Source organism: Nannobrachium achirus (genome assembly GCF_963921795.1).
Source record: "Nannobrachium achirus genome assembly, chromosome: 17".
In the NCBI taxonomy this organism is placed as follows: Eukaryota; Metazoa; Chordata; class Actinopteri; order Myctophiformes; family Myctophidae; genus Nannobrachium; species Nannobrachium achirus.
In genome coordinates, this window is record NC_137824.1 from 42698999 (window position 1) to 42722741 (window position 23743).

General features: G+C 41.8%; 1 protein-coding gene across 4 annotated transcripts in view; it reads right to left on the reverse strand.

Annotated features, from left to right (window-relative positions):
- Positions 1-3748: 3748 nt before the first annotated feature.
- Positions 3749-23743, reverse strand: part of cyfip2 (cytoplasmic FMR1 interacting protein 2) — a gene marked incomplete at its 5' end in the record, with an annotated part of 30786 nt that continues 10791 nt past the window's right edge. For all 4 annotated transcript variants that reach the window (XM_080745684.1, XM_080745683.1, XM_080745685.1 and 1 more), the window contains 22 exons: positions 3749-3991; positions 4438-4585; positions 5734-5972; positions 8739-8833; positions 9463-9535; positions 12587-12717; positions 12829-12919; positions 13065-13208; positions 13908-13995; positions 14580-14779; positions 15349-15468; positions 16218-16326; positions 16447-16523; positions 16929-17025; positions 17517-17673; positions 18757-18910; positions 19557-19704; positions 20305-20444; positions 21251-21403; positions 21629-21866; positions 22624-22712; positions 22804-22908. In XM_080745684.1, the coding sequence (XP_080601810.1) occupies positions 3824-3991; positions 4438-4585; positions 5734-5972; positions 8739-8833; positions 9463-9535; positions 12587-12717; positions 12829-12919; positions 13065-13208; positions 13908-13995; positions 14580-14779; positions 15349-15468; positions 16218-16326; positions 16447-16523; positions 16929-17025; positions 17517-17673; positions 18757-18910; positions 19557-19704; positions 20305-20444; positions 21251-21403; positions 21629-21866; positions 22624-22712; positions 22804-22908 (2964 nt within the window). In that variant the 3' untranslated portion in view covers positions 3749-3823. The remainder of the gene's footprint in view (positions 3992-4437; positions 4586-5733; positions 5973-8738; positions 8834-9462; positions 9536-12586; positions 12718-12828; positions 12920-13064; positions 13209-13907; positions 13996-14579; positions 14780-15348; positions 15469-16217; positions 16327-16446; positions 16524-16928; positions 17026-17516; positions 17674-18756; positions 18911-19556; positions 19705-20304; positions 20445-21250; positions 21404-21628; positions 21867-22623; positions 22713-22803; positions 22909-23743) is intronic.

Below are 23743 nucleotides of genomic sequence, written 5' to 3' on the forward strand. Positions count from 1 at the left end.
CACCGCAGAAAATAGACTTTCAACAACGCAAAACTACCTTTGGTTAGGTGAGTAGCAAAAGTAGTTCAGTTTGTTTGATTGAAGTTTGAGCTCTCGTAGGGGTACAGAAATCATGGTCTGGTCTTTTAGCCAGCCGCCTGTCAGAGCTGCTCTGGACCAGAGCTAACCAATCACTTTGTTGTTGTTTTTGTTAGTCTTCTGTTAAAGGTTCTACTGCCACCCAGTGGTTCTCAAACTTGAATTCATGTGCCCCAAATAAGAGAAGATTTTTTAGGGCTAGCAGTGATTCTCAACCAACTAATTTCAGGGACCCCCAGTTTGACATGCACTGGGCCCCCATGTAATGGCATTATTTCTATCTCTGGGATATGTGTAAAATCAAAGTTAATTTACAATCTCATTGAGTAAGGAACATTTAGTTCCATACCGTCTCTCTAGGGGGGTCCCCAAATTATTTTTGGGGGGTCCCCACATGATGAACTTAATGTGCAACAATTGTTTTCACTCAACAGTAAACAAACCAACATACAGTTTAAGTGTATAGAGGCTATCTGCACATTTCTAAAGTGACAATTTAAGGACTTTTAATACCTTTTTTAATACCTCTAAAATGAAAAATTAAACATTGTCAAATATTAGAGGCAGAAATTGTGAAAATAGACGATCTACATGCTCACATATACATTCGTTAAATTAAATTATTTGGGGGGTCGCGGCGTGAAAAGGTTGAGAACCACAGCCCTAAAGGTCTGTTTGGTTCTTAGCTATCATTTAGCTGCGGAGTGGACCCCCTGGAACTCCCTTGAGGACCCCTGGGGGTCCCCGGACCCCACTTTGAGAACCACTGTTCTATACAGTCTTGTTCTGTTCAGTGGTATTGAAAATGGGGTCCTGTCCTGGGACCCTGAGAGTTCCTTGAGGGGGTTCTGCTGTCATATATTCAGAAATATTTTCAGTAGTCAGTATTCTGCACTGTAATTGGTAGTACATTGAGTGTATGCAATTATCCACAATCGTGTGTTCAGTAATCTGTGCAGTATTCAATCTACAGTCAGATCTTCAGTAATCACATCGACAACCATTGTGTTCAGTGATCTACAGTCAGGTGAAATCTTTAAAGTATTCCACAAATATGTGTAGAGATCCACTATAAACAACACAGGAACATGGAGTAGTTGATCATTTTCAATCACAAAAATGCCACTAATATCACCTTTCATGTTTTTTAGTTAGATATTTTTATTTCATGGAAATACAACATAATTTCAAATCCCTTTACAGGACCATTATTGTTGTACATCTTATAGTCTTTTCTCCTTTTTTTTGTATTTCAAAACATGGTCACTCATACAACAATATAAACAAAACCTCATGTCACAAATGGAGTCATCGATGACAATAAATTACACTTGCCATGCTAAGGTTTGAAGATGATGCATTGGTACCGTCATTCTTATTTTATTATTTTCTTCTTCATTAGATTAACCCTTAAATGAACAATACGTTGGACCTGTGTGAATAAATATAATAAAAGTACCACTGGAATTACAAAAGAAGCTTTCTTCATTCAAAAATGGAACAGATAAAGGTAGACAAAACCAAGTGGGTGTTTGTAAGTTTTTCCTCTAAAGATTTCACACAATTTTGCTTCATAAGAAAAAAAAATAGGGACTCTTTTTTTTGCATATTTTGATAACACTGCTAAATCTAAAGCAAAATTCCAACAATAGTAAATACTGAATACATTTGGTGAAACTTCCCCGGAGAAGATTTTCTTTTGTTCGTTTCTTTTCTTTTACCTAAAAAGGGATATAATTTCCCTTGGGGCAGATTTAAATGTACAGCCGGATGAATTTGCAGGTCTTCTTTCCAGACCAACATTCATTCACACTCAAAACTGGTTAATCTAGTACAGCATTGTCTTCGTACAACCTAGAGGTATTTTCTAAAATGTTTGTTTCTTTGTTTTAACCCTTGAAAAAAAAAGTAAACACATTTTGCGCAGATGAGGATGTGTCTTTAAAAATGGTAAACAATATCACTGTATTCATGTACAGAATATAAAAAACATTTCAACAAACTGACAAAAGAGAGAAAAAAAAAAAAAAAAAGAGTCGATGAGGCTTCCGGTCAGTAGAAGAGGCAAGTATACATAGAGTAGAATGAAAATTAAATTATCAATAATTAAAAACAAGAACAATTACAACACTCAGAACACTTCACTTCTTTGTGAAATTTACAGTGGGGGGGTGGTACCCAATCAAAGGCAAGAAAACCGGAAAGCGGGGTAGTAAAAAATAAATAAATAAAAGCAAACCAAATGAATGACGCTGTTACCTCATTCCTTTGAAAGCGGGGGGAGGTGTGCTTGTGAGGTGCAAGAAGTACTGAAATGTACAGTGTCACTAGAAACAGGTATGGTTACAGGTCTGGGTCATGGCACAAAAATAATGATGTCTGTAGCAATAATTACAGCAGTCGTGGTAGTACTTATCAGAACAACGCACAGGACTTCAACCATCAATCACCGTAGGCTACAATACTCTACAAAATTAGTCGTTGAGTTAATTGGGTGTATACGTTTTTAACCCCGTTTGGTTAATGGATATTCTCAACTGTTAATTGGATTTCATCTGCAGGGTCACTGGACAGCTTTCTGAATGAACACGAGGACAAAATTAGGCTTGGAGATTATAGTGTACAACTAGTCTGTTGGCGTTTGTGTCAATGAACCACCGATCCACAGGTGTACAGCCTTTTTGGACAAGGGCCAGGCATGCATGAGTCTGAGTGACAGCCACAAGGAAGAAAGGAAAAGTAAAAACAAAAAAAGAGGAAAGAAAAACGTGAAATGGTGTCAATATTACACTTTCACCATTGGTCTCACCCACTTCATATGTTGTTAAGATTTTTGGAGGGGTTAGGTGTTCAGAGCCACAAATACAGAGATGACAATGTCAAGTTGTAGCTTTTTTCTACCATACAGTTCTATGGCCGCTTGTAGCTTCAAGAATTATTAGAGACAGCCACATTCCGGACCCGATGACAAATTCCAAGCTAATTTGTCTTGGTATATACCATGTGCCAACAATGGAAACACTAATATACCATCAGAGTACATCTAGTAGCTCTGAATGACGGACCGACCAGTGAGAGGCAGAATGTGGATCACAGCTATGGAGAGTGTGTGTGTGGGTGTGTGTGTGTGTGTGTGTGTGTGTGTGTGTGTGTGTGTGTGTGTGGTAACCAATCTGTTCGCCCACCCAGCCGTTCGCCCGAATTATTTCCACCGACCTCACGCTCACCGCACTGACCGCTCGGTGGGGCGTTTTTTTGTATACTTGTCTTGTAGGCTATTTGTTTTACCGAAGATAAGATGAGGAATAAGTCTAGGGTTAGACAGTTTAGAGCCAGCCACTGCAGAATAGGACCTAAACTCGGTATAAAATAGCTAATATGACACGAAGAGTGGTGTAAAGTAACTAAGTACATTTACTGAAGTACTGTACTTACGTAAGTAAAATGTTGAGTTTTTTTGTTGTTGTTTTTTTTTTACTTTACTCGAGTATTTCCAATTTCCAATAATTGTACTTCTACTCCACTAAATCTCGGATCCAAATATTGTACTTTTACTCAATACAGTTATTTGAAAACGTAGGTTTCAGAAACTGTGTGCCATTATGCCGGATAGACGCCCAAGGGCCCGAGGCGAACGGCCGGGATGGCGAAAAGACTGGCATTCGTGTGCGTGTGTGTGCGTGTGTGCGTGTGTGCGTGTGTGTGTGTGTGTGTGTTTTTGTTAACTTGTGCAAGGGGTGTGTCTTCAGCAAGTGGTGGCCAGGGACTGGTGTATAGGAGGCTGGAAGCAGCGGACATGCTCCACGGTGGAACTGTCAGTCTCCACGGCCTTCATGTACTTGTTGAGGATGGCAAAGATCTCATTGTTCAAGATCTGGTACTTCCTGATGCGATCCGCCATCTTCTTCAGGGGCTGTGTGAGGGGGTGGGGGTACACAACAGATAAGGAGAGAGAGAGAGAGAGAGAGAGAGATAGAGAATAGTGGATTTACTGTATGCAATCACTCAGAATACAGAACTTAACTGATCATTTATGACCCAAAGCCTGTGTGTGTGTTGTGTTTAAATCAAGTGTTTGCAGCAAGAAAAAAAAAGAAAAACAATAACACTTATAGGGCCCTATTTTCGTCGTTGCTAAACCCTAAACCCCTATAAGTCTTTGTCTTTTTTTTTTACTATTTAGATTTTTTTAATAGTTCAAATAGCTGATGGACAAGCTCACAACGTGTTAATGTAGATTTAAAATATTTAAAAATGTTTTAAAAAAAAAGGCAAAGAAGTTTAGAGGTTTAGAGTTTAGCATGGACAAACATAGGGCCCATAGATCCTAAAAGGAACAGAAGTCCACCAGAAACCCACCACATTCTTGATGATCTCGTCCTTGCCGTCCTGTCTCTGCACCTTGAGCAGGTGATAACAGAAGTCAAAGAGATCGAAGCGCCGCTGCTGGCCCAGCAGTACGATGATGGAGCAGCCGGCCCAGTTCAGACCGTCACCAAAGCACTGTCTGCAAGGTGAAACAACAGTTAAAACAGTTCAGACCGTCACCAAAGCACTGTCTGCAAGGTGAAACAACAGTTAAAACAGTTCAGACTGTCTCCAAAACACTGTCTGGAAGGTGAAACAACATTTAAAACAGTTCAGACCGTCACCAAAACACTGTCTGCAAGGTGAAACAACATTTAAAACACACCATTACACAGACCCAACAAAGACTCCAACGAAATGCTATGACTTCAACACAGACTTTCAAAGTGGGGGGCAGTCAGGGGGGGACAATCACAAAAAGAAATACACTGCTCAAAGAATTTAATGGAACAAAATGTTCCCTTAATTCTTTGAGCAGTACTACAATATATACTCAAATAAATTATGGGAACATTTATAAAGGGCACCCCATTTTTGTCAACATTTGTCAGAGGTTTTCTAAAATTGCAGATCTACATGCTCACAAGGTGTTGTGAGCTTATAGAATTACTTTTTGACGCACACACACAGACAGAAAACAACACTTTGGTGGAAACAGGGCCTAACATCACAGACATTACTTATTTTCACTCTTAGCAGGATTAAAGAACTGTGTCTAGACCAGGGGTCTTCAACAGGGGGTCCGGGACCCCTAGGGGGTCATCATAGTTACAACAGGGGGTCCTCCAAATCTTTGTGTGATAGAAACCTTTTTTCTCCTTTTTTATATTAACCACTTGAACCCTAACGTCCATATTCTGAGAACTTTGGCCAAAAATAGCTGATCTACAAGCTCACAACGCCTCACGCTGCGAGGCGTTGTGAGCTTGTAGATCGTCTATTTTTGGCAAAGAGGTTTGGTGTAGAGGGGAAAAAGAGCATCCTAGTGCAGAGTGAAAGGTCAAGTTTATTAAGTATTGACGGTCCAAGTGGTTAAATATCTGAAAACACAAATTGACATGAATCCAAAATACACAGATGATTGTGCTGTCAAACAATGAAACTATATGGAATCTACAAAAAGGTTGTGGCGGCCCCTGCTTCATCTCTCTATCAACTAAGGGGTCCTTGGCCTGAAAACGTTGAAGACCCCCGGTCTAGACGATGCATGTAGATTGCATCGCAGACACCGTGCACCCACATTCACACGAACGCAAAAAGCGCGAGCACATATCATCCACCACTCACTCTGCTGTGAACTCGTGCGTGCCGACGGGGATGCAGTAGACGAACTGCATGGCGCTCCACAGGCGGTGGAACTCCATGCACTCGTCCACGTGCATGACTCCGTTGGTGGGCGGGGGCCCGCGCCACACCGCGTCCTGCAGGAAGCTCCGGATGCGCGTCAGGATGACCTCGAACATGGACAGGCCGCAGCACAGACGCTCTTTGGTCAGCAGGTCCCCCTCACGAGCGATGGCGATTTGCTGAGGAAGGCGGCCGCGGTTCCCGGGGAAGCAGGGAAAGGTCAAGGAGAGAGCAGGACATGCGTAAATAAATGATAATAATAATAATAATAATAATAATAATAATAAAACTTTATTTGTATAGCACCTTTCATGACATGAAATGCAGCTCAAAGTGCTTTACAGAGCATAAAATGAAGCACACGTGCTTAGCAGAGAAAAAGTACAATAGAAATAAAAAATACATAAAAAAGAGATAAGTAAAATGATTACAATAAAGCAAGAAAAAATAAAAGCATAGAGCATTGAAGAACAATTTCAGAGCCGTGCGGACGTCAATAGCAGCATAGGGATTAAAAAATTTAGCTAAAAGCAAGAGTAAAGAAATAGGTCTTGAGCTGTGCTTTAAAGCTATCCACCGAGGCTGCCTGTCTTAGGTGTAGTGGTAGTTTATTCCAAGCTGTCGGTCCATAGAAGCAGAAAGCTGCTTCACCATATTTTTTATATGTCATTGTTGGCACCTCAAGTAGGTCTGCACTAGAGGACCTGAGTGGGCGGGTTGGAACATATCTATGCAGGCAGTTATAGAGGTACGAAGGTGCCAGACCATTTAGAGCTTTATAAACAAGTAAAAGAATTTTAAAATCAATCCTAAAAACAACCGGGAGCCAGTGTAGCGACGCTAAAACTGGAGTAATATGTTCTCTTATCTTAGTTTTTGTTAAAACTCTGGCTGCTGCATTTTGAACAAGTTGTAATCTGTCAGTTGTTTTCTTTGGCAGACCAGAGAGAAGTGCGTTGCAGTAATCAAGCCGAGAGAAAACAAAAGCGTGGATCAGCGTTTTTGCATCGTTCAGCGACAGATAGGCTCTAATTCGCGCAATATTTCTAAGGTGAAAGAAGGCAATCTTCGTGACATGATTAATGTGTGTATTAAAATTTAATTCAGCATCAATGATCACCCCCAGGTTCTTAACAGAGGTGTTATTTTCTTTAGCCAGGTTACCAAGTCTATTTATTATTGATTCTCTCTGGGCAGTAGAACCTATTATGAGAACTTCTGTCTTGTCCTCATTTAGCTTGAGAAAGTTCTCACTCATCCAGCATTTTATGCTGGACACGCACGTCAGCAATGGGTCTAGAGCACAGGGGTCGTCCGTAGCCACCGAAAGGTACAACTGGGTGTCATCAGCATAGAAATGGAAATTCACACCGTGAGCGGAAATAAGTTCTCCCAGCGGCAGTATATAGAGGGAGAATAATAAAGGACCAAGAATCGAGCCCTGTGGAATACCAGAGCAGATGTTGTGTTTGTTTGACTCGAAGTCAGCTAGATTAACAGAGTAGCTTCTGCCTGTGATCAGAAGAATATCGTCGTTGTCGGGTGAAAACCTTGTATGTCCAAAACCTTTTGTTTAGCATTTTTTCATTTTAAAAATGATTTAACTAGTGAAAACAGCCGATCTACAAGCACACACCGCGAGGCGTTTTGTGCTTGTAGATCTGCTGTTTTCACTTATTTTGTGTGACGGCCTTGTACGATGAAGCAGGGCTTTACTTTGTGAAAAAACATACAAATTTGAAACTTGGAGATGCGAGGTTTCCACCCGACAAAGGCGATATGTTCCCAGTAGGGCTGCAACTGTCGATTGTTTTCTTGCCGATCAATTACTTTTTTGATTCGTTGTAATTAGGGCTGGGACTTTAACTGATTCATTTAGATTAATTAATTACAGAAAATGAACACAATTAAAAAATTAGATGCATTATAATTGCACCATATAACCTTTCTCCCTGGAGAAAGTTACATGCATACCGATCATACTGGTGCACCAACCAACAGCCAACAAACCCCAGTGCACTCAATGGGAGAAGCCGCCGATTAGAACGCTTTGGGAACATTTGATCTAAAAAAACACACTAGTATTTGCTTCTCTGGTCAAAAATCTGTATGCTATTAAACATGTGATTAATTTCGATTAATTAATTACAAAGCCTCTAGTAATTAAATTAACTTTTTTTAATCGAGTCCCAGTCCTAATTGAAATAGATGTCAACAGTCAGTGCAAAAACATTGTTGATTTCAAGCTCACAACGTGACACATAAAAAACCTTGTTTCTCATAATCAAATTAATTGATTATGAGTTTGTTTACCTGTTGCCCAGGTAGCAATCCCAAATTACAGCAAATTACCAGGTACGTAACTGTGCACCTTATGTCTGCGTGCCCCGTGTGTGTGTGTGTGTGTGTGTGTGTGTGTGTGTGTGTGTGTGTGTGTGTGTGTGTGTGTGTGTGTGTGTGTGTGTGTGCGTGCGTGCGTGCGTGCGTGCGTGCATGTGTGTGAGAGAGCATGAGAGATTGGGAGAATGACAGCAGAGCTGGGTTAGAACTAGCCCTGTCACAATTATTACACAACTGTCTAATCGCGATTATTTGACATAATCGTTTCCGTGTTGAAAAGTTTCCGTATATTTTCAAACTTTTTCAAAGTTAGATCTACAAGCTCACAACGTGTCGCGATGTGACACGTTGTGAGCTTGTAGATCGTCTATTTCCACTATCAATGTTCTTTTTTTAAGTATAAAGTTGTCATATATGTCAGTCATTCCTTTGCATATTTGAGTTATGTGTCATATCTGCCGTGTGCAACTACAGAGCCTAAAAGCCAAACAGAAATGTAATTGTCAACGACAAAAACACAATTAAATCGTTAATCGCAATTAATTGAGTGACAATTAGTCATCATATAAAATGTCATAATCGTGGCAGCCCTCGTTAGAACTCACCTGTGGGGTTCCCAGCCTCTCAATCAGAGGCACGAGGTGGAGAGGAGCATATTTGGCCTCCAGCCGTTTCATCCTCACTTCGAGGCGCTCTCCCTCTGTACACCAGCAATTACACACACACACGCACACACACACACACACACACACACACACACACACACACACACACACACATTTAATCATTTATTTATGTCCACAAAAGAGAATATAAGAATACAAGGACAAAAATATTACAAAGTGCTGTAAATAACGTACAGTCAGCTAATTCTGGACAAATATCCATTACCCACACACCCCTCAAGGGTACAAGTACCGGTAGTAACGCCTTCGCCATAGAATAATAAGGGATGCACAGAATTTTGCAAGCTGTTTAGCTGCTTTTTTTGCCATCCCGAGTTGTTGGAGGCCTCTTACAACCAACCTACTGTATGTACATGTACTTGGCTGCCAAAGATGAACACAAGTATATTGCAGCAATAGCCTAGCTCTGTGATGGTTTGGAGGAGAAGCTGGTTTTTAATGACTTTAGTCATAAAGGCTTCCTCCAACTAGAATCAAAGGTACAGGCCACTTCAAGAATGAAGACTGATTTGTTTCCTTCATTTACAACAACAACAACAACAACAACAACACCATCTGGTGTATTAGCAGAGAGATGTGCAAATATTTCAGTTTCAGTCGAATCTGTCATCAGTCTTGTCTGAGAGAAGTGTTCTGAACTTACCTTTGATGTAGACTCTAGGCAGAATGTTCTGGAAGGGCGCTGCGTGAAGCAGGTCACACACTTCCTCCTGGGACTGAGGTTCAAATAAACAAAGAGACAGGTTCTCTAAAACAATAGCCTCTCAGACAGTATATACCAGTAGGAACAATTGCTGTATACACAGTAAATGTCTAGTTTTACTCTCTCTCAGAGTTCAGATAACAGTCAGTATTTTTGCAGTATGGAGCAAGCATTTAGACAGTAGAAAGCACTGTCTCTGATTGTTTTTTTTAGAATCAGCCAAGCCTTAGGTCTAAATGGGTTAAATTGTTTAGCAGATCTACAAGCTCACAACAACGACATTAATACAACAACATAGGGTATAATACATGGTGAAGTGGTTAATGAGACTAATCGATTTAGTCGAAAAGTATATATATATTACTATTCCTTTTTGCCGATTCATTAATATATATTTAACAAAAAGCTTCTGTTTCAATATATAAAAATCAGTTAATTGCCAAGCCCTACACCCTGACTCTTGTAGAAGAACCATAGTGCAATATTCCCAGGATATACTGTAATCTGCTCCCCTGCCTGGCTCAGTGGCTCATCTGGTTTATCTAGGAATTAGAGGACTAGAATTATTGAATGCTTTAACCAGTGAAAAATAGCAGATCTAAAAGTTCACAGCACGGCACCGAGTGCCGCGCTGCGAGCTTGTAGATCTGCTATTTTGAAAAAGTTGTGAAAATGTGTGCAAATCTTTGAATATATGTATTTTCAAAGCGAACGATTGTAACTCAAATTTTGCTTCTGGGGGGTCCCTGGAACCAAATATTTTGAGATGGGGTCCGTGGCCAAATAAATATAATTTTGGGGGTCCTTCACATGAAAAGGTTTGAGAACCACTGACAAAGTAGTCTCTCAAGAACAGACTAACTGAGCTCCAGTTAAGTGAAAAGGACCTTTTCTTTGACAATGACTATAGCCAGATTGCTGACACAGAAACATAGTTTTTTCAAAAAATCTTAGAAGGATTCAAAAGACACTTATAGAATCGGGTCAAAATTCTATTTTTGAAGACTTTTCAAAAATAGCAGATCTACAAGCTCTCAGCGCGGCACTCGGTGCCGCGCTGTGAGCTTGTATATCTGCTATTTTTCAATAGTTAAAGCATAAAATAATGATACACAATAATGTGTACTCGTTCTGAATGGGTTAAGAATGAAGAATGAAGATCATATACTTGGTTGTATTTTGCGTTGATGTTTTTTTTTTAGACCAAACTAAACACTTTACCCTGGCTAAAAGAAGAGGAAGAAGAAAAAAGAACCAGATTAAATATGAAAAAAGAGGGCATGCGAGGATAAAGGACACACTACACCACACACTCACACGTCTATGGATACAAGTAAGACGCCTTAGGTATCCATTAGAATTCACTAGACAGACATGCTACGCATTCACAGACCTTGGCAGTCAAAGAGAAATGATAAAAAGCTAACAGTTGGCTAATGTTACATGAGAACGGCATTACAGGTGCTGGCATGCAGTATGCAGGCAGAGGCACTAGACTGCAACAGAGATGTACCATCACCTCTGCCATGGAAGCATTCAGCATCATACCTACTGAGTAGATTTGTAGTTAATTAACCTTTTCTTCTATATTCAGTGTTCAAGTGTGTGTGTGTGTGTGTGTGTGTGTGTGTGTGTGTGTGTGTGTGTGTGTGTGTGTGTGTGCGTGCGTGCGTGCGTGCGTGCGTGCGTGTGTGTGTGCGCAATGTCTTTTAAGAAACATTTACTATAATCGTTTGAGCTATTCTTTTTAAATATAAATAAGTTAACAATGTGGGCCTCCATGGCTGTTTGGAGGTGAAACTCTGTGTGCCAAAGAAAGAAAATGGTGAAAAAGAAGAACGCAGTAGTGCAAACCAATGACAGAGAGAGACAATGAGAGAGAGACAGAGAGAGAGAGAAATCTAGTCTCTCGTGTCATTATCAGTGACAAATACTAAATCCTTACCACCTGTTGTAGTTGCCAGCGTGTAATAGAAAATACAGTTGCATTTCAGAAAACAGATAGAGCTCAAACACACACAAAGGAACACTACTGGGGATCTGCATCCGATATTCATAAGCTCATAATATCATGTTCCATCTAAATCAACATCAGTAATCAGAATGAAACATCCAATCACCCAGTTAACCTGGGATAACTGGGTGATTATTGTACTGTTCTTTTTATCCGTCGAGACATTTACAAATACCTCTGCATTAGCAGTCCCTGTTGAGCATGCATTGAAAGAACGGCAGCAAGAATCATGACACTAATATAATAATAAAAATATCAGGGACTTTATTTATATGAACAAGAACATATTTTAACCAATCTGTGTGGTCTGGTAGAGTATGTTAATGTTACTATATCCTACTATCATACTATAACACCCTCCTACTATCCTGTCCTACTATTCTTATTTTGCATAAAATACAACATAAAAGGAGGACAACAGTCTGTTCCCATCCAAATTTCCCCTCTGTGTGTTGGCTAATCGATCTGAACTAGAACATTAGCATAAAGGGAGTGTGGAGGCCGAATTCTGCCAGCGAGAGAGAGAGCTGGCTCAACAGTTCAAAGTTAGGAAAGATGTTGGTTGATCAAGCATCAGAGTCAATCAATGATGTAACTTCTACCGGATTTAAGCTGTTTATAAGCAGTTTTGCCATGGGCTATTTGATCTGTAGTTCCAGTGGCAGTCCCGAGTGTCAATTCTGCACAGACTTGTTGAAAGTAGTCTAAAGGCCCATTCCTACTGGTCGCGGTAAAGATAAAGATAAAGATAAAGATAAAAAATATATAATTCTCAATTGAAGTGAATGGCAGCATCCACACCACAACGATAAAGACAACGATAACCGTAAACGATAGGAATGGGCCTTAACTAATGAGAAATGTCCATTGAGAAATATAGACCTCAGTGTCAGGACAGCGACTATTTGACAATGACAATTACGTTATTTGTAGCAGACATCTTTACTGTAATTTGGACATGCAAACTCCATCGGGAGAGGAGGATAATAGACATGAAACTAAAGGATTGTAGATTGTTTAGAACACGGACAAGGGGTTGGAGTGTCTCACCAAAGCTTGTTCGATGAGCAGGCAGAACAGGATGGCGTTTCCAACCTCCCTCAGGCTCTGGAAGACGTCGGTCTTCAGCTCTGCGTACTCGATGATGTCCTTGAGCTGGTGGTGGAAGAACTCCAGGATACCTGGTATGGCAGAAGGAGCGACACGTGTGGGAAACCTGGACACCATCTTAACGTAAGAGGAGAGTGTGATTCTCCTGGTCCTTTGACAGTGGGGACATTCATTGGCCTCACCTGGGGAGCCGTACTCATGGCGTGGCAGGCGGCAGATTTTGGGCATTACTTCTATCAGTGTCTTCACATACTGCAGGATGGTCCCCTGTAACTGGAATGCAGGACGGAAGACAGACAGAATATAGAGGCCAGGAAGAAAAGAAAGAGAGAGAGAAATCAATGTACTGCAGAAACAATGGTGTGTTGAAAGGACTTCCTAAATAAAGTGCCAAATAAAAAAAAAGGAAGGCAAATACCAGACTCTTGACAATCTTCAGCAGCTCCTCCATTACTACGGCAATGCCCTGGTAACCAAGGAGACGGCAGATGGTCTTGAAGTGAGGCGGGCCAACAAAGTTCCTGTAGGAGCTGTATATGTGGGAGTAGGCAATGTTCAGAGGCTGGGGAGCAAGAATAGAGAAACACAAAACACTGTTATTCCAAAATCACGATGCATTTATACATGACCTTATAAGTCCTTATAGAATGCTTTATAATTATGATTTATTGTTATAAAGCATTATGAGTATTTATGAGTTCTTATAACTATTATTATACAGTGTTATAAGCAGACTCTAATGCATTATAAGTATGTTCATAATGCATTATAGACATGGCATGCATAGCAAGTGTTACCCATAATAGGTTTATGAAGAAAGAAAGCTCACAAAACGTTGCACGCTGTGAGCTTCTAGATCTGCTATTTTTGAAAGTCTTTGAATATATATTTTTAAAAGCGATGTGTAACTCAAATATATGCTTCTGGGTGGTCCCTGGAACAACACATTTTGAGATGGGAGTCTGCGGCCAAACACACATAATTTTGGGGGTCCTTGACATGAAAAAGTTTGAGAACCACTGATTCAGAAGAAGGATTTAGAAGAGATTTATAGAATGGGGTCAAAAATATTCAAAGACTCACAGTTTTTAAAAAATACCGCTGTAGGCTTGTATAACTGCGATTTTCTTATACTTACAGCATAAAATGATGCTTAAAGTGGTTTAAATCTAAAGTGACACAGATTTGCGTTCAGGTCTAAATGGCTTAACAATCAGGGCATCAAGTATTAAACATTGCCATCAAGGACAACATACTGTACCTTGGACCCATACAGGTAGTAAGGCTGCACATTGGCTGGCTTGTCTCTTTGAGGCTCCTGGGTGAAGGGGATAGCGGTACGTACAAAGCTGAGGAGGCAGAGAGAGAGAGATGTTAGAAGATGTTAGAACAATGAACAGTTTAAAACTATTTGCAATTCATGTTGCGCTTATCTTAAGCGACATAAAAAAAAGTGCAAGGTTGGAGTAAATGTTGTGAACCAGAAGTAACTTTGAAAACTCTCTCTTGAATGCTGCCTTCAGGTATGGCATGGAAAGAGGGCATTTGCATTTCTTTCACCGTAGTAAAAACTGCATTCATGGTCTGGAGAGAGGGCACTTTTTACAGATAGATAAAAGGGCAGGGGCTTGAGCCCCCTTTGATGTCTATGTGGGGAGCGTGTCGATATTTCAACATAACATTTGTTCTAGGTCCCAGTATTTCGACACGGGTGAATATTAACCTGGTGAAATGCTAACCTGCCGACGCTGGTGAATGTTAACCTCTAAGTCTAAACCTAACGCAACACTAACCCTAACCTCAGTAACCCTGACGCTGGTGAGTAGCTAACCTGCCCATAGTCGAAATAACGGGACGTAGAAATAGTGAATCTTCCCCGTCTATGTGTGCACGTGCCCGCACATAAACATACAGTATACACACTGTGCCTCACCGGTTGGTGGATCCATTGTAGCAGTAGTTGGGCAGGAAGTCAAAGTTGAGTTCCCAGAACACATGCAGCGTGATGCGTCCGTAGGGAGCGGAGACGTTGTGGTTGGCTTCGCGTAACATGGCGTCGAAGCTGTCCAAGGTCAAGTGCTTGCACAACAGCCGGTGGGTTAATCTGTTGATCTCCATCAACCATTCCAACTCCTGTACCCGCGGGAAAAAGTTGGGGAATGAATGGACCAAGCGAATTAAAGTATTGAGTGTATCTCTTGTTTTTGTTTTGTTTTTTCTTTTCTAAATTTTTATCCCAGGATTTTGTAACCCATTTTTCACCCAGTGCCAATTGCCTAAACTGTAATCCTGGGCTCTGCTTTCCCTCTGCCAACCTGGGGAACTGAGCTCATGCTTCCTTCAGTGCATGAGGAGTGAGCAGGTCGATTTTTATCACCTAACAGGGGGGAGATTCCCCAGTTGGACGTAGCACGTGGAAGGAACACGTATTCCAACCAGTTCCTTTCCCCTCCATCAGGAGCCCTGGCTGGCCAGGGGGAGGCATTCTAGAGACCAGGATTACTGCATGTTTTTGTGAGGGTAACCAACCCAACACAGGGAGAACAAACTCCACACAGAAAATGCCCTTTTGCCATACTAGTGTATCTCTTTTTTGAGTGAGTGAGAGTGATAGCTTGAAAATGAGTATGAACATTTGAAAAGGCCTCCAGGAGGTGTTCATAATATGCTGTTTAGTGCTTTGTTCTGCTTTGTGCTCTCACCACTATGGATGTGAGATCCTCACTCTCGAAGCGGCTGATAGCCTGGTCCATAGACTTGTACATGGCCGCCGAGATCCTCTGTGTGATCAGGCGATTCAAGTCAATTGAACGCCCTAGCAGCTGGAAGAGATAATGTACAACACAAAGCTGAGGAAACATCTTCACGAAATAACACAGAGACTTGTCCTACCATTTTAGTACAGTTTTACTTGTTAAGTGGTAAATGGCCTTAATTTATTAGACTGCCTTTATCCAGAGTGCTTTACATGGTTTCCTTGTGAAGCACGTCATCTTATTTACATTTTGTAATAGTTGTGCAGTTGTTATATAATATAAATACCTAACTACTGCACAACTATTACAAAAAGAAAATATATAAAAAACTATATTATAATGTTTTATTGTATTGTAGTGTTTTGTACTATCCCCTCACACCTGTATTACTCAGGCGTCTAACCCCTTCCCCCTAGTGTGGAAGGCACACCCACGCTTTTACCCAATAGGAAATTTTCTTGCTTGGATTGACATGCACAACATCATTTGCACATACATATGAATGGACCGCAATGGGAATACGCCGCTGGCTTTTTTAGCATATTATCCTTTTGATAATGGTGTGACAACGTTTATATTTTACATAATGTTTACTATATCAATAAAGAGGTCAAAGTCAAAGTAAAAAGTGTGTTACTTTACAGTACATTCACCAATTTACACCTAAGGCAGAGGCACCATCCTGCTCATCAGGAGCGGTTAAGGGTTCAGTGTCTTGCTCCGGACAGACGCTCCATCAACTGAGCCACTGCCCCTGAGTTATGTTTTCTACCCATCAAGGCAGTCTAATGTATTCTTTTGTCCAAGTTCAGTACCTGTACGTGTCTCTGTTTGAGCAGGGTCTCGTAGCGGTTCGATGGAGGGTAGGGAATGATCACACCATAGTTTTTACACTCGGCTCTGAAGCGCTTGTCTAGTAGGACACTGTGGGACACAGAGCACATGTGAGATTGGGTTCAGACTATTTTCTTCAGTGATGTTCAGGATCTTTTGTGCACCATTAACAGCAAACGTGTAAAGCGCAAATACACTGCTCTTTCTTACCTTCCGGCCATTGCTTTGTAGTAGGCAAATATCTGATCGGCTAACTTGTAGACAAACTGATCAAAGCAAAGGTTCACCTGGAAACAAGAGGCAGTTTTGTTCACGCTAGTGTTTCAACAATATTGAATGGAATTAACATTTCATTTTAGAGAGCAACGTCATGTTACCTCTAGGGATGGGACGATATGAAAATTTCATATCACGATTATTGTGACAAAAGAAAGCGTGATTTACGATATTATCGCGATAATCAACATCCATTACCCTGGGGCGGAACAAACGTCTTTGCCAAAAGATAGCTGATCTACAAGCTCACACCGCGTCGCAACGTGTTGTGAGCTTGATCTGCTATCTTTTGGCAAAGACATCTGATAGAGAGTGAAAAAAGACTGTATCAAGTACTTTTAAATGTGTTTAGATTGTCGTGAGTGTTTGTTATCACAATAAGCGATAATATCACTTATCATCCCATCCCTAGTTACCTCAGCCTCAATTTCATCATAAAGGAACTGCTTCTTGAACTTGGTGAGAGCGTAGTATCCGCTGTCGTTGTAGAGGTCCAGAGGGTACAGTACATATCTGGGGAGAAGGAAGATATTCCATTCAGCCGCAATATAAATGATTACATGCACATGCACTACATCGTTTAACTGAATCATAAAAGTATTGTCATTGTCAGAATCAATACGGATACTATATTTCATCTTTGCTTACTTGATTTGCTAACTCTGTTATGTTTTATGTATTTCTTACAGCACTCTGCTACTGCTGTTAGATTGGCTTTGGTAAAGTAACTAAGTACTTAAGTACTTAAAGGGGAGGACCACCCATTTTCAACATTGAACTATGTCATTAATATACCTTTGAGTAGTTATGTGGAAATAAGAAAAAAGTCCCCCCACATATGTGTTGACCAGAACTGGAGGATTGATTGTGGGGTTTGACACCGTGATGATGTCATCAATGTTGAGAATGGGTGGTTCTCCCCTTTAAGTCGTGATGTGACGCAAAAACATTTGAGTCCTTTTTCCACCACTGGATGTCAGCATATCAGAAACATTGGGTCTTACTCCATCATGGAGGGTTCCTTGGTCTCTAGGATGTGGTCAGTGAGGATCCAGGGCATGGACATCTCAATGGGGAACTGGATCCTGCGACCCATCGTCAGTTCCAGGAAGAACTCCCTGAACCACAGCTGGGACAGATCGCAGCAGTGCTGGAGGGCTTCTGTACAATCACAGGGTATCACACAATCAGTAAACGCATGCTGTGGTTTCTTGCTCATTACGTTAACATAAATAAAACAAGGTCAAGTAATAATATTTACATAGGTTTAGAGTCATAAGTTAACAAAGGCAGGGTAAATGGTCACATAAGTAAAGTGCAAGGGGGAAAAAAGGGAGTGCTTCTAAGAAACTATAGAATGACAGGTAAAAATCAAACCTAGCATTTGTCTAAACAACATCTAAAAAAACAACAACAACAAAGTAACATAAATGAGAAGGGGAGAGGAGGTGGAATCCATAATCTCTGGTGTTTACTGACAGAATAGCTGTGTCAGAAGAGCAGGAAAAAAGGCTATAAATGTAGCAATATAAATGTAAATAGTCTGGAACCAGCACTTATGTCCATTGTTTGCATTGTATAGTCTGAGCATGGAGGGAAAAAAAACTTAAGTTATTTCTTCCTTCAGAAATAGGGCAGACGATTTAGAAAAAAATAATAAATGTATTTTACATTTTTTATCCCACGCTTTTTGTAACCCATTTTTCACCCAATGCCAATTGCCTAAGCTGTAATCCTGGGGTCTGCTCTCCCTCTGCCAACCTGGGGAGGGCCCCGAACTGAGCTCATGCTTCCTTCAGTGAGCAGGCCGCTTCTTATCACTTGACAGGGGGAGCTTCCCCGGTTGGACGTAGAACGTGGAAGGAACACGTTATTCCAACCAGTTCCTGGCCAGGGGGAGGCATTATAGAGACCAGGATTACTGCATATTTTTGTGAGGGTATCTACCGTAGGAGACATGGGGAGAACATGCAAATTCCACACAGAAAGGCCCTTTCGCCAACCCCACCTAGGGTGTGGGTGCTGATGACGCGGAGGAGAGAACACGCAGCCAGCGGGAATCGAACCCAGGACCTTCTAGCTGTGAGGCGAGGTGACAGTGCTACCGACTGTGCCACCGTGCCCCCCCTTTAAATGTTTAAAGGTGTCACACATTCATTTGAAGGCGTCTGCAATGGTCTAAATACTCAAGCTACAGTATAGTGTCCAGTTTAGACGGGGGAAGAGGTGTGAGCTCCTCCGTACCGCTGAAGTTGAGCAGGTGTGTGAAGAAGAAGGAATGCTTGTGGAAGTCCTCGATGGCTACAACGATGGGCCCGTCCAGACAGCTGCGCAGCGTCTTCTTAGAACCGCTCTTATCTGCTATGAGAGACTCCAGCATGGTACGCACCATGTACAGCTAGAGAGAGAGAGAGAGAGAGAGAGAGATTACATGACACTTTGGCAACATCTAAACCAGGGGTCTTCAACAGGGGGTCTGGGACCCCTAGGGTGTCCTGAGAGTTACTACAGGGGGTCCTCCAAATCTTTGTGCGATAGAAACCTTTTTTATATTAACCACTTGAACCCTAAGGTCCATATTCTGACAACTTTAGCCAAAAATAGAAGATATACAAGCTCACAACGCCTCGCGCTGCGAGGCATTGTGAGCTTGTAGGTCTACTATTTTCGGCAAATAGCTTTGGTGTAGAGGGGAAAAAGGAGCAGACTAAGTACAGAGTGAAAGGTCAGGTTTATTAAGTAGGCCTATTGACGGTTCAAGAATCCAAAATACACTGATGATTGTGCTGTCATTATGCTGTCAAAAGATGCTAGGAATCTATTAACAGGTTGTGGGGGTCCCTGCTTCATCTCTCTCTCAACTAAGGGGTCCCTGGACTGAAAAGGTTGAAGACCCCTGAACTAAACAATCATGGCATTAGAATACATGGAACTGAAATGAGAAGGGCAGGTATATTCCTTCTGGTTTGACTCATCTGACATTAATAAATGTCTGCAGTGAACTCGTTTTGGTTGTTTTTAGCAGCCCTTTTCTATCTCCTCACCTGTGTGCTGGAGGGGCCTACAGCCCTGCGTGGCACCTTGATATCAAAGCCTCCCTTGGGGTCCTTCTCCCCCCTCAGACAGGGGTCATTGGGCGGCTCCCTCGCCCCCTCCCAGTCACAGATTGTCTTACGGATGGCCTGGAGAACACTGACAATGCAGGGGAGGAAGGTGAGTGAGAACCCGCCATGTATCAGTGATTTACCACCGTTTAGGAACTTTTGGCAATAAGTGAGAAACATTCGCTGTTGGTAAAATTACACATTCTACCACAGATCAGTTATGAGTTCTGTAAGTTTAAACCACTTTAACCATTATTTTATGCATTAACTATTAAAAAATAGCAGATTTACAAGCTCACAGGGCGGCACCGAGCTATTTTTGAACTTTTGTGCAAGTCTTTGAATATTTTTGACGCGATTCTATAAATGTCTTCTCAGTAAATCCTTCTTCTAAAATCAGTGGTTCTCAAACTTTTTCATGTCAAGGACCCCCCAAATTACAGGTATTTGGCCGCGGATCCCCCATCTCAAAATATGTTGTTCCAGGGACCACCTAGAAGCAAATATTTGAGTTACAAATGTTCGCTTTTAAAAAGATATATTCAAAGACAAACACGATTTTTCAAAAATATCATGCCGCGCTGTGAGCTTGTATATCTGCTATGTTTCAGTAGTTAAAGCATGAAATAATTCTAGGCCTAAATGGGTTTATCCAATTTAAGATCAGGTTGCCTTCCTCCATTAGTACCTGATGAGGACATTCTTCTTTTTGCGAACAGCCTGACGAAGAGGCTCTCTAAGCGTCATCTGGGCAAAGTCCTGAAGCGCTGCATAGATGGTGTTTCTGATAGCCTGGTTGAAGACAGACTCCATACGTCCCATCAGAACCTGTCGGAACCCGTCAGAACCATCAATCACCATGTCCATTATGCTAATGGCCATAACAACAAACACCCGAATGGAACGTGCACGAAAACAAATGTCACCCACTTTTCTACTTCTGTAAACCTGAGATGTACAATTAACAAATTAAGCATTTAGCAGACGCTCTTAATCCAGAGCGATTTACAATAAGCAGGGTAAACATCAATACAATAAGCAGGTTAATACATCAATACATCAACATCAATACATCAAATGCAAAGAAATATCAATCTAGACAAAATAACCTAGGTAGGCCGAGCACCTAATAAGTAAAAAGCTTTAGATAAAACGTAAAAAATGCTATCTAGCTTTCAATATGGCCTTTGGGGGTAGGCGAGTGCTACGGTAAGTGCTATGGGCTTAGGTGGAGTCTGAAGAGTTGAGTCTTCTGGCCACGGCGGAAGCTGGGGAGTGAGTCTGTTGTTCTAAGTGCGACAGGGAGTGTATTCCACAGTTTGGGGGCCAAGAGGGCAAATTGTCTAGGACGAGTGGATTTTTGTCCTGGGGTGTGACATGACAATAAAGCTGATTCTGACCTAGAAGGGTACTTATTTTAATGAATAAAATGATATTCTAACCAATCTTTGTGGTACATTATGTTAATAAAATGAATACAACTAGTAGTATTAGCTCTAGTGGTTTGCGGTGGTCCACCTAACTTCTTCATTGAGAAATGTTTACCCTGGTGTTGATAGCAGATTTAGTGACTGACATTTGTGATTAGCAGCAGACAGCACAGACAGATTGGCTTGTTCAAGGTGAACTTTAACCTGCAGGCCTTTGATCATAGCGATGACCTCAACCAGGGCGAACTTCTCCTCGCTGGTGTAGTTGTAGCGTGTGGCCCTCTCATACTCCTCCGCTGTGCCCGGGCAGTCCTTGTTACAGAACTTATCTGTTGGGTGGACCAGCTTCCACGAGTACTGAGTAGAGAGAGAGAGAGAGAGAGAGAGAGAGAGAGAGAGAGGGAGAGAGAGGGAGAGAGAGAGATCAATGACAGAGAGGTGGTCCAGGGGACAGTAGCATAAATGTCACATGGTATCCAATAGGGCTGAAACAGCTAACCACTTTCAACTCGGTTTCTACCCGTAAACGACGATAGACTCACATAAACAGACAGGCCCGCATGACTCTCCCTCTCTACTCACCACCTCCATGACGTGCGTGCTCCACTTGGAGAGCAGCTGCAGGCCTCTCAAGGCCAGGTCGAACAGCTCGCGGTACTCCTCGTCCGACTTCTGGCTGTCCAGGCCCGAGCCCGTCACCACCTCGCTGTTGCTGTAGCGTGCCAGCTCCGAGATGAAGCGGATGTGGTCCTCTCTGATCTGCACCATCTGCTCACACAGGTTGTACTGCGGAGAGATGCTGCTCTGGGTGCAGGTCCACCTGCTCACACAGACAAGACACGGGAGAGACAGAATTGTTTAGCGTGGTGATGGATTTGGGGTGGGGGTCAAGGTTTTGGCAATAGGAAGTGTTTTGTGAAAGGCAAAGTGGTGTGTGGAATAAACTCCCTGTCGCACTTAGAACTACAGACTCACTCCCTAGCTTCCGCCGTGGCCTGAAGACTCACCTCTTCAGACTCCACCTAAACCCATAGCACTTACTGTAGCACTCGGTTTTACACAACGTTTTTTAGTGATTAGGTGCGTGGTCTACCTATGTCATTGTTTTCTAGATTGATATTCCTATGCATTTGCTGTATTGTTGATGTATTGACGTAGTATCTTGCTTATTATCTTGCTTATTGTAAATCGCTCTGGATTAAGAGTGTCTGCTAAATGCCTAAATTATAAATTGTGCTACTAACAACGAGTGCTTCCGTGACAATGTGTTAGCTGTAGAGGAACTAGAGAAAACAATAAACTGTGAAACTTCATATAGGGTATATTAGGTCTTTAACTCTAAATCTAGCATAGATTGCAATTTAGTGGTCAAAGGTAGAGGTCAAGAAGGTGAATTATTATCGCATTTTTGTACATAAGTTCTGAACTATTCATCGCACAAAGATTGCATTTGAAAGCTAGTCTCAAGTCATTTCACATGCCTGTATTAGGTTTCGCTGTAACCTAGCGACGTTAATTGATTTGTTTGGCATTTCATGGCTCAACTATGCACGCATCCTGGTTGCTCTGGTTCTTACTTGGACTTGTTCTCTTCATAGTGTGCACTGGTCTCGATGTAGCGGGACAGTTCTATCTGCATGTCCCCAAATAGGGGCACTACTTGGAGCTGAGAAGATAAAAAGACACAGGAGAGTGACTCTTGCTTGTCTGTGTTCATGACAAATCATTGCATATTACAGGAATAAATAAAGCCTTACTTTGAAGAACTTGTCAATCTTGCCGAGGTTGATTCTCTTCTTGGCGTCCAGTTTGTAGATGTTACTGACGTTTCCGTCCATCAGGTACAACCCAAAGCCCATTACCTGAGAGACACACAAAAAGAGGAGTTTCACTTTACCTAGGGTTTGAATTGGAAGGAAATAACAGAAAGGAGGACATTTTCTTAACCACTTAAGGCCTTGTGTACTCCTTCGTATGACAAATGGCGAAAAATCTACAAGCGTTTAGCATAGTCATGCGTTGTGAGCTTGTAGATCAGATCATTTCCGGCTTTAATGTGTTTAACTTTTGAATTATTATTCATATTAAACTGTGATATTATCAGACATAAATATGAAATATATCAGACAGTCTGCATTTCCCAAAAGGAAGTGCATGTACAGTATTTAATTCAGTCTAACCCAGAAGCAGTGATAAAACATATCCCCGCAGGCAATAAAAATGACAGAACAGAGTGGGGACATCAGAAGCTGAGGCATGGATTTTCCCCCTCATTCACCCCGGTAAATCAAAGCCAGACTTTCTTTTTTTTCTTCTAATTTTCACCCAGTGCCAATTGCCTAAGCTGTAATCCTGGGCTCTGCTCTGCCTCTGCCAACCTGGGGAGGGCCCCGAACTGAGCTCATGCTTCCTTCGATGCATGAGGAGTGATCACCTGACAGGGAGGAGCTTCCCGGGTTGGACGGAGCGTGTGGAAGGAACACGTTATTACAACCAGTTCCTTTCCCCTCCATCAGGCAGTATAAAGACCAGGATTACTACATGTTTTTGTGAGGGTACCTACCCTAGGAGACGCGGGGAGAACATGCAAACTCCACACAGAAAGGCCCTTTTGCCAAGTCTACCTAGGGTATGGGCACTGATGACACGGAGGAGAGAACACACCCACAGCGTCCCCCGGCAGGAATCGAACCCAGG